Source organism: Haliotis asinina, chromosome 13 (assembly GCF_037392515.1).
Source record: "Haliotis asinina isolate JCU_RB_2024 chromosome 13, JCU_Hal_asi_v2, whole genome shotgun sequence".
NCBI classification, from domain to species: domain Eukaryota; kingdom Metazoa; phylum Mollusca; class Gastropoda; order Lepetellida; family Haliotidae; genus Haliotis; species Haliotis asinina.
This window is the reverse complement of record NC_090292.1, coordinates 54,068,031-54,078,928: the sequence shown is the minus strand read 5'-3', so window position 1 is coordinate 54,078,928 and position 10,898 is coordinate 54,068,031. Positions and strand designations below refer to the sequence as shown.

At 43.5% G+C, this 10,898-nt stretch overlaps 1 protein-coding gene across 1 annotated transcript; it reads left to right on the top strand.

The window, feature by feature from the left end:
* The first annotated feature begins 276 nt into the window (after nt 1-276).
* Nucleotides 277-10,608, top strand: LOC137259991 (beta-hexosaminidase-like). The gene is made up of 9 exons (XM_067797668.1): nt 277-565; nt 1,119-1,278; nt 1,830-1,982; nt 4,931-5,479; nt 6,253-6,493; nt 7,032-7,284; nt 7,406-7,549; nt 7,926-8,013; nt 9,524-10,608. The coding sequence occupies exons 1-9, from the start codon at nt 282-284 to the stop codon at nt 9,530-9,532; spliced, it is 1,881 nt and encodes a 626-aa protein (XP_067653769.1). The 5' UTR covers nt 277-281; the 3' UTR covers nt 9,533-10,608.
* Nucleotides 10,609-10,898: the final 290 nt, after the last annotated feature.

The following is a 10,898-nucleotide window of genomic DNA, read 5'->3' as shown; positions in this document are numbered from 1 at the left end:
TTCAGACTACCCACTTTGCATCGTTTGAATCGATTTTCATGGAGTTGCATGTACAATGTGAATGACTTCCCCAGAATTAATGTACGAAGTAAGTGACCCCTTCCACACACACACACGCGCACGTACGCACACGCACGCACGCACGCACACACGCGCACACGCACACGCACACGCACACAACGTGACCCTCCCTTGAAACCATCACCACCCCTCCTAGCCATAAACTCTGAACGGTCCCTTACCTCCGCCGTATACTCTTTCTTGATGCAGCCACCCTCAACATGAGTTCGGTAACACTGTCCCGAAATAGAGCAACGTCACGTGTCATCGAGCTCAGACGCGGGAACCCAGATGTGAGAGTGGATGGCGTGATTACCTCGTCACCGGAAGCATACACGCTGACAGTGGATCCTGGGAGGCAGGTCGTCACTATAGTGTCACGTGACCCTGCAGGTGCGTTCTATGGGGTGCAGAGTTTGCTGAGCCTGTGTCGAGACGGGAGTGGAAGGTACACAGGAGAGGTGCCCAGAGCAACAGTGAGGGACGCGCCCAGATACGAGTACAGGTACAAGAATTCATCTGTTATGACACAATGAAGGTGCCCGTGAAGATCCGGGTTAGAATAATCTTCGGCAACACAATTGTTAAGAGACAAATACCCATGAATATCGTTTGTAATTCCATGAATACGCTTTTTAGACAAGTACTCATGAAGATCCGTCTTAACACTGGCATTTGGCAACACAACTGACAAGGAGACAAGTATCAATGAAGATTCGGGTTAGAACTGATCTTCAGCAGCCATGCTTGTAGTAAGCAGTCCAGATTATCTAGAGACCGCCGTCATATAGCTGAAATATGGCTGAGTGCGGCGATAAACAATAAAGAAATGAGAAGAAAAGTTATTTTATATATTTTAAACAAACTTGCAAAAGGTAAAATTGTCTTTGTGCTTGCAGTGAAAGAAGGGATGACACTTTCTTTTTTACCTCGGAGCACGCTCACTCCAATGTATTGCAGTTGAGCTTTAAAGACAAAGATTGACTGTACATAATACTATAATTTGCACATTAACAATTGCCATGGAAATGTTTCACGGTCTGGCTTTGTTAATTCAGGGGATTACACATGGAGGTAGCACGCAACTTCCGGTCAAAAGAGGAAGTGATGAAAGTGATGAATGTGATGGCGACTTACAAGATGAATCGGTTCCTGTTCCACTTGGGAGATGACGAGGGATGGCGCTTGGAGATACCAGGTCTTCCTGAGCTTACCAGGGTGAGTGAGTGAGTGGTGCTTGGAGATACCAGGTCTTCCTGAGCTTACCAGGGTGAGTGAATAGCGTCTGGAGATACCAGGGTGAGTGACTGATTGGTGCTTGGAGATACCAGGGTGAGTGAGTGAATGGCGTCTGGAGATACCAAGGGTGAGTGAATGAGTGGTGCTTGGAGATACCAGGGTGAGTGAGTGAGTGAGTGAGTGGTGCTTGGAGATACCAGGGTGAGTGAGTGGCGTCTGGAGATACCAGGGTGAGTGAGTGAGTGGCGTCTGGAGATATCAGGACTTTCTCAGCTTACCAGGGTGAGTGAGTGAATAGTGTAGAGGGAAGAAGGACTTTTGCGAGCTGTACTCTAAGAAATGGCACGTATTCAATAGCGAGGATGGTGGAGACAGGGGAAATTTCATCTCCCTATTTCTGTGATTCTTGACTTATTGGTTTAGTTTCTCAAAGTTTTATTTAATTGCGAATTTCCTGTCTAGACTCAAGTGTTGCACCTGCACACAAATGAAATACCAGATCATGCCAATCACAGAACTTGCACTTCCAGGTTGGAGGGAGGCGTTGCCATGACTTATCAGAGACAAACTGCCTACTTCCTCAGCTGGGATCAGGAGAAGACAACTCCACTTCCGGTTCCGGTTTCTATACAGTTGAGGACTACAGAGAGATAATCAGATATGCTGCTGACAGACATATACAGGTCAGTGAGAAATAGTGTTTTCGAAAAAAAGGTTTTACGAAAGAAGAACCACCAATCAGTTAAATTATTATTAACAACAAAAAAGCAAAAAAAAAAACAAACAAAAAAAAAAACAAATGGTGGAACGTAATTGGAACGTAATAATTTACAAAGTTCTCAGTTGACTATTCATGTCACTTGAATGAATATTAAACATATATTTAACCCAAGTTTGATTAATACTGCTTAGAAATCATCACCGTTTGAGAAAGTGACCAATGTAGTGCCAAAGTAGTGTTTGATTACACAATGCCATTTAGAAAGTGGTCAAATACAACATATGTCATATTTAGAAAGTGTATTCCCAAATATGACATATGTTGAAAGTAGTGTTTATCAAGATGTTGGTTTTTGGACAAATTGTTTAAGGTTTGTTGACTTCTAATTGAAAATGAGTTCTACAGTGAATGGTACACAGGTACACAGGTTTGCAGGAGATGGAAGCTTTAGAGCAGCTTCATGTGTATTTCCTAAACTTTTGCTATAACTTTAATTTTTGATGACACTAGTAAGTATCTCAGAAAAGGAAATAGATCAGAATTCGTGTTTTCTCCGCCAGGGATATGGTCTCAAATCAAATCAAACAAATATTACCATTGTTTAAGACACAATAATGCCATTGTGTATTTTCATTGACGGAATGCTTTGAATTTAGTACAGTGGAAGCTGTCAAAACCGACATCTGTTCAATCCGGCAGGTTCTCAACACCATCCATGGCTTGTACATTTACCATCAGCTCTAAAATCCAGCACTTTGGCTAAACCGTATTATTTCTTCAGTCCCAATGAGTGCCGGTTTAGACAGCTTCCACTGTATATATTCTTTGCAACTTAGATACAATAGTAATTAGTATTTAAATATCTCTGAAGAAAGAGAAGTTTATTTTATTTAGTGTACTTCTGTTTCAAACCCTCTAATTGTTTGGCTAACTGTGCACCCCCTGTTCATAGATTTACATCGCAGGTTTCCTATTTCTAAAAGATGGGTCAGTGTACGTGTGCACACTGTATCTTAGATCTTCTTTGTGGTGTGACATACCCGTACATAAATGTTGGCAGTTCATGAAGTCCAGAATTGTGGAAGTTTGTAAATTAGGATTGCACAACAAAATACACGTAGAAAAAAAATTTGGAAAGGATTTAATTCATTTCCATATGTTCAGTCCCTGTGTCATTTTAGGATCGTGTACAGATTTTGATGAGAAAACTTGCACTGAGAATTGCTGCAAATTAGGAGCTGAATATTCTGGTTATGTCCAGGCACATCCATGGAAACATACTGTATACAAGCCCAATTACATTATAATGCTGTGATTGGTTTGTGATTTTGTTTATTTTCATATATATGTAGATAAATAGAGTGTACGAAGGCGTGGACGTGAAATATACTTTCTGGTTTGTTCATTAAAGGAAGAAACTGATTTAACTACATTTAAACATCCCATTGATAAATAAAGGCGCCACACGCAGCATTGACAATCTATTTATAGGCAAAACCTTATAGGAGGTCGCGTCAGGTAACCTTCGAGATTGACCAATCAGAAAACAGCTTGCCAAATCGCGAAAGTGCACATTCGCACATACCTTTTGAACTTTATATCTCGGAAAGGTTCGTACCCGAACGATTCCGAATGCTATTTAGCGTACGCTCGCTTCCGGGTGATGCACACGGCGTACGTACAACCATGACAACGGTGAGTAAACAGTCGCTGAAAATGGTGTTTTTGGCTATATTCAAGGATGTCATCTTGCGGAAATATTAGCTAATGGTAACCATGTCAACAGAAACCCCAAAAGCGTACATACCGCAGGTCAAATAGTTGTGTTATATGCGGATTTTCGTTTGTGGAGAGGTCTGTGTCAGTGATCTGAATATTTTGAAAGTCCCTCCGATCCCTAAATAGTAGCCGTTGTCTGATTGGTTAAATTATTTAACCGTCTCGTTTTTTATTGGGCGGTCATAGGTTTTGTTAGATTCAGTGGTGGAGTGTAAGGAAATACACTGCGACTAAGTTTACTGAGACTGTTTATAGATATCCAAACGATCTACAACGTTTTTTTTGTAATATTACATAATTCAGTTAGCCATCCTCTGCTATTAATTTGGACGGATTTTCATCGGGCATGTAACAACATTTTACTCGCCAGTTACAATCTTTCAACTAAATTATATTAAAAACGTTATGTTAAAAAGAAAATACGGAGAATCTGCCTCTTTAAATATCACTCACATACGACGAATACCAAAGTACCACAAGCAGAATTCATCAACACTGTTCTCAGTAATGAACGCTTCGCCGGCGGTGAAGGCATTGTGATGCCATTGTCCCCACCAACGTCAAAAACGAAGTGGGCGGGGCTTATCGGTTGGTACTGGATCGGTCTATTAATGTGGCGTTGTTTTGATTCAACAATATGTGAAACCCATTTCTGCTGTCCCCCGTCCTGATACTGTTGGAATATTGCTACAAGTTCAGTAAAACCATTTTGGTTCTTGCGTATAGTGGCTTCTCGGTGGTACATGTTTTGTGTGTCTTTGTTCGGTAGACGTTTTGCCAGGGGAACGTTATGGAACATGGGAAATATTCATCTCACATTCAGTCACACTTGTTACTCGAAAACCGCGACAGAACAGGCACATGTTTAACAGAGAAAGTATTTCTAAATATGTCGCACACATATTGCATTATTTTTGCATAGACCTCTTCTGTATTCGAATGTGTATTTTTTTTTATTTCATGGAAAATTATACTTTTCACTGAGCGCTGAGCGATTCTCGAACAAAGGATTTAAAATATATTAATTTAGTTATATTTAATATATATTTAATATATTTAATTTTGTCTATATAAGTCATCAGTCTAGTTTGGTTAAGATCAGTCTGTAATAACTCGTTCACTCTGTCCCAGGTGATCGAGATGTTTGACATGCCTGGCCATTCCCGAGCCGCCATTGTCGCAATGCAGGCCCGACAGGCCCGTCTCCGTGAACTCGGCGACCCCACAGCAGACGCCTTCCTGTTGACTGACGCAGACGACAACCTAGAGTTCATGACTGTTCAGAATTTTGACGACAATATGGTGAACCCGTGTCTGGACTCGACCTACAGATTCCTCCGTCACGTGCTCCAAGAGGTGCAGAGAATGAGACGAGATGTGGACCCTATGCGGACGTATCACTTTGTAGGCGGTGAAGTGAGAGACGTGTTTGTAAATTCTTCCGCGTGTAGGAGACGACGATTGGACAGGAATGGAGTGAGGGAGTACTTCGCGGAGCAGGTGTCCCGTATAGCAGCAGATCTCCGTATTAACCTGTCAGGATGGGTGGATGGGCTGATGGACACAAATGAAAACCCGCTCCGTCGATTGTCCAACATTCATATTGCCATGGTGTGGAACAATGCCTGGAGCGATGGAGGAGCGAACAGAGCCTACAGGATGGCTAATGCTGGATACAAGGTGGGTGTGGCACATGGGGATACAAGGCGGTTTTGGTAGGGGTATACAAGGTGGGTATAGATGGTGGGTATGACAGGTGTATACAATGTGTGTGTGACAGGGGTATTCAAGGTTGGTGTGACACACAGGTGTACAAGGTGGGTGCGACACACGGGGATACAAGGTGAACGTGACACAGGGATACAAGGTGGGGGATGCCACACAGGGATACACACAGGTGGTTATGGTAGGGGTATTCAAGGTAGGTGTGACACACAGGGATACAAGGTGTGTGTGACACATGGAAACAAGGTGTATGTGTCAGACCACGATACAGGTGGGTATGGCAGGGGTATTCAAGGTGGGTGTTGCACAAGGGGATACAAGGTGGGTTTGGCACACGGGGATACAGGTGGGTATGGAAAAGGTATTCAAGGGGAGTGTGGCACAAGGGTATATATGGGTATATATAGTGTGGCCCGCATATACAAGTTGGATGAGACCCGTATATACAAGATAAGACATGGGTGTGGAACAGGGGATACAAGGTGTGTGTAGCACAGTTGAGACAAGTAGGCCGTGGAAGAGATACAAGGTGGGAGTGATAGGTGTACAAGGTAGATGTAACACACGTAGACGAGGTTGGTGTGACAGCCAGGGCACGAGGCGGCAATGGAAGGTTTGTACTATGTGTGCCATGAACATAACTCTACCCACACCTCAACATGAGCCAACCCTTATTGAGCCCCATCCGTCAACATGACTTCCCCTAAATGTGCCTCTCACTGCTCCAGGTAGTGCTGGGCCATTCCACCCACCTGTACCTGGATCACCCCCAGGAGCCCGACCCCCGAGAACGCGGCTTGTTCTGGGCTACTCGATACACAGATGCAAGGAAAATGTTCTGGTACATGCCGGACGATGTGTACAGCAACGTCGACGTCACCTACACAGGGGAACCTCTCACACGACAGGGCTACTGTGCCCGGGGACCGGACATGTGTCTGCCATTACAGCGTCCACGCAACGTCATAGGTATCGGTGCACATGACATATATCGTGATATATATCGTGATATATATCGTGATATATCGTGATATATCGGTGTTCCTTATAGCTTTGACAGTTGGGCGGCGGGGTAGCCAAATGGTGAAAGTTTCGGTGCAACATTTGAAACCCATTGCTGGTGTCCCTGGCCGTGATAATGCTGGAATCTTGCTTAAAAAAATACTTACTCGCTACGTTGACTGGTGTTTATTTGGGAGGGTGTAGGAAATTAAATGAAGCGCTCGTACAATGGTTTGTATTGGGGACATTGTGAGTTTTCCAGACGAAATCCCGGCACATCGCTGCAGTCCAAACTCCGCCTCAACGCTTGGGCACATCGTTAAGCTAACATAATAGAGAGGTCAGTTATAAGGAGCTTGTTTACAAGCCTTCCAAATGCGCATAAATAACATAGTCCACATTAATTCTCTCGAAATCTTCAGGGAGAAAAGGTCGAGTAATACATTACTACATTACTACTTGCCTATGATCGACGGGCGAGACTTCAGTTTCGTTGTTGCTACAGGTATTCAGGCGCAGATGTTCAGTGAGATGACACGGACGGCGGGCCAGCAGGAAGGGCTCCTGTACCCCAGACTTCTGGCTGTAGCAGAGAGGGCCTGGCACCGAGCCAAGTGGGAGAACGTCAGTGACGACACGGCTAGAAATACGTCACGTGTTCAGGATTGGAGTCGTTTTGCAAACACACTTGGGTACAAAGAGTTACCGTTCTTGGACAGTCTTGGCGTTGCGTATCGACTTCCTCTACCAGGGGCAAGGTATGTTAATGATTCATGGTTGCTTTATTTAAACACTTTATGCAGAATTACTACGTATAACAGCTGAATTATCACTCAGAGAATCCAACTTTGATATAATTGAAAATGGAGTTGTTTCCAGGGGTCAAGGTCGGAGGTGGAACGTCAACACGGAATATCCAAACCATAACGTGCAGGTCAGCTACGGCAACGGTGGGACATGGAATAACGTCGTTTCTGACACTGTAACGGCTCCAGACGAGGAGGTTCCCCATTTCAGAACCAGGTCAAACAAATGTCTATAGTGTTCAAATATGATGTTGGTGTATTGGTAGTTTCTGGGGTAGACTAGTACTAGCAGCCAGCTGTTACACTTGATGTTATCATATCTGGGCAGCGATGGGTGTATCTGTTTATTGCCCATGTGCTCTGACAAACTATTGTAACGTCGTGAAAACCATAACGTTCCCTACACGACCATATAAAGCATTTGCTAAATGTGCTTTGTATATACTTGACACATGAACTCATGGCGTAAAGCGATGCTCATGATGTCAATCATTGATTTATGTCGCCTAGATTCAAGTATTTCCACATTACAATAAACTTTACGGCGTAAAATATACTCACTCACTCAATCACTCACTCACTCATGTTGTCAGGTCTCCGGGGCGACAACGTTACAGCCGCGTGGTGCCCTCATCCAGCGTCAACGTCGCTGCATCTTCCACCGTCGTCGGCCTCATTACAGTAACCTCTGTTCTTGTCCAGCTTTGCCACCGCTGACGTTGACGTTATTCTACATGAAAATGTTAATTATTCTTGTAACAAATCATGTACAAACTGTTTTTATGGGTGTGAAAAGACTGTCCGTCTTTATACAAATGTATGCTCTTTGAAATAAGTAGGGGATCAAAGAACGTGAATGATAATGCTAAAAATACGAAAAACGTGAAACGTCGTGTTTGAAAAACATAACTTAGACCTGTGGACCAGTGGTATTCATTCAGTTACAGGATCAGACTTATTGTGTGTGTCTGATGTAGGGACGTGGTGTCTGTAACGTACGGCTGGTGATGTGTTTGGTCCATGTATGTAAGGATCAGATTTCGGATCGAGTGACAGTAGTCGTGTTGCTGTTGGCGTTTCACACCGTTCAGGACGTCACAGATCAACGACACGAGTGCTGGATCAGTCGATTTGAAACCAGGAGCAAACGGAGCTGAAACGGCGACATTTCTGTAACGGTTCATCAAGATACTGGCGTACTGGTAACGAATCAGACGATTCGAACTCGTCTCCATCGTCCACGTGTTCTTGCCGGGCCGATAAATCGCCGTACTGCTAACAGACGTCAGTGGTATACTAGGCCGAGTCATAACTCACACTGCACTTCCTTTACAGCAGTTGTTGTAACTGACGACGTTGACATGAACGTCAAGCCAACGTCACACTAACGCCTCATGACAGATTTGACGTTTGATCGCATTGTGAAACTTCAGACTGTTGGGAAAAAGGTCACTGTGTAGTTTTAACGGCATAACCTCTTTAATTTTTGTTGTTAAGTGTCAAGAGGTGCATGGGTCGACGTTTCGACTTTGGGACATCCTCGATATGTCCAGGATCTACGCTCCGATAAATCTCCACCATACCCTGGTGGCATCTGCGTTTCGGTCCGATAACTGTATTACCTCCCTTTGCTGGCTCCACATTCTCACAGTAGCCAATCAGCTAGGCCGCCGTTACAAGCGAAAGTGAACTGTGATTTGTACGCTCAACTTCCCAGCGTAGACACCTGATTGGATAAAGATGCATGGAGGTAATAAAAGTATCGGCCTTAGATGCATCCAGGGTATAGTAGAGAATTATCGGAGATATCGAGGGTGTCTTTGGGGTAACGTCATTCCACCGTGTTGAACTCGCCATTGTAAACCTAGATCAATAGATTGTCGTGGTTACCTGCCGTTGTACACTGTTTGTCTCATGGAGAGAATGAATGTATTGGTGTAAGTCATGACTGCTCCTTAATACGTCAACTTTCACATCTAACCCATCGTCCACCAAGATCGTCGGCCGTCATAACATCTTGTGTTGTACGTCACTTCCGGTCATAATGTGTTACTTACTATAACTAGATTTGATACTTCTGACACTTTTGAAAGGGTATTTGTAGTATCCCCTACTTTAGAAAGAGCTAATGTTTATACAACTATGTCAACACTGTGTATATAGACTGAAAGTGCCCTGTGTTTTCCTGCAGAGTAAGTGAGGAAAGCGTCTACAGCCGGTCGTGTCACGCCCGACTCACACCTGTAATCAACTCTGTCCTATACACCTGGCACAGTGACTTTCACCTGTAATCAAGTTTGTCCTATACACCTGGCAAAGTGACTAGCACCTGTCTTGAACTCTCTCCTATACACCAGGCAAAATGGTCAACTCATCTGTAAACAGCTCTATCCTATAAACCTGGTTTGAAGGTTAATCCACCTTTAGTGAACTCTAACCTATACGCCTGGCTGGGTGGTTAGCACATGTGTCATCAGTTCCAACCTATATGCCGTGCAACGTGGATGTCACCTGTCTTGAACTCTTTCGAATACACCTGGCACCTGTAATCAACTCTATCCTACACACCTGGCTCAATGGTTAACTCACCTGTAATCAGCTCCATCCTATATACCTCAACGTGGCCTACACCCGTCTTGAAATCTATCCTATACACCTGGTTGAGAGGTTAACACACCCTTAATCAACTCTGTCCTGAACACCTTGCTGAGGAGTTAACACACCTGTAATCAACTCTGTCCTGTACACATTGCTGAGGAGTTAACACACCTGTAATCAACTCTGTTCTGTATACCTTGCTGAGAGGTTAACACACCTGTATTCAAGTATAAATATAATATCTTCTATCTCATAGATTACGGCGAATTTCTGAACATTCAACAGTACCGATCCGTGGAATCATGAGCTAATCGGTCGAATTTCAGACCGTCTTAACATACTGGGAGTGTCATTCTAAAATTAAGAGGGGCCGACATCTTTCGGATTGGGTACATGAGGCAAAGCCTTATCCCTTGTCTCAATCTACCCACTTTGTGAACAAAGAAAATTATCACTTCCCATAGGAAAACTATTTATCCCAAGTTGATATAATAAACTGTAGGGTAGCCTTCGTGTGTTTACGATTATCTTTTTATTCACTAATGATTCAGAAAGGAAAATGGGCTCGACCAAAATTACCTTTAGAGAACATACTTATTGCATCAGTTTCTCATTATATCATATGAGCATGCAAAAATATACAAAAAGTACACAAACAATAAAGACCGTCAAACCATCCCAAACCTCTTGCGTCTTTTTTCGGTGTGATCCAATATTGTGATCACTAATTAACAGCTAAGACCACAGTGCTCACCCGTCGAATGTCTTTTACTTCTCAGACATCATGAGTGACAGTTGTCAACGTTCCTGTAATCAACACTAACATTAACACCTGCTTCGTCGTTAACGTCATCACACTTGTAATCAGCTGTGATACCTGATTGCTGAACATTCCGCTGTCTGCACGTCAGAATTAGCTCTCTGAAAGACCCTGTTGAGAGTTTACAACAGTTGACCAATAGAGAAGA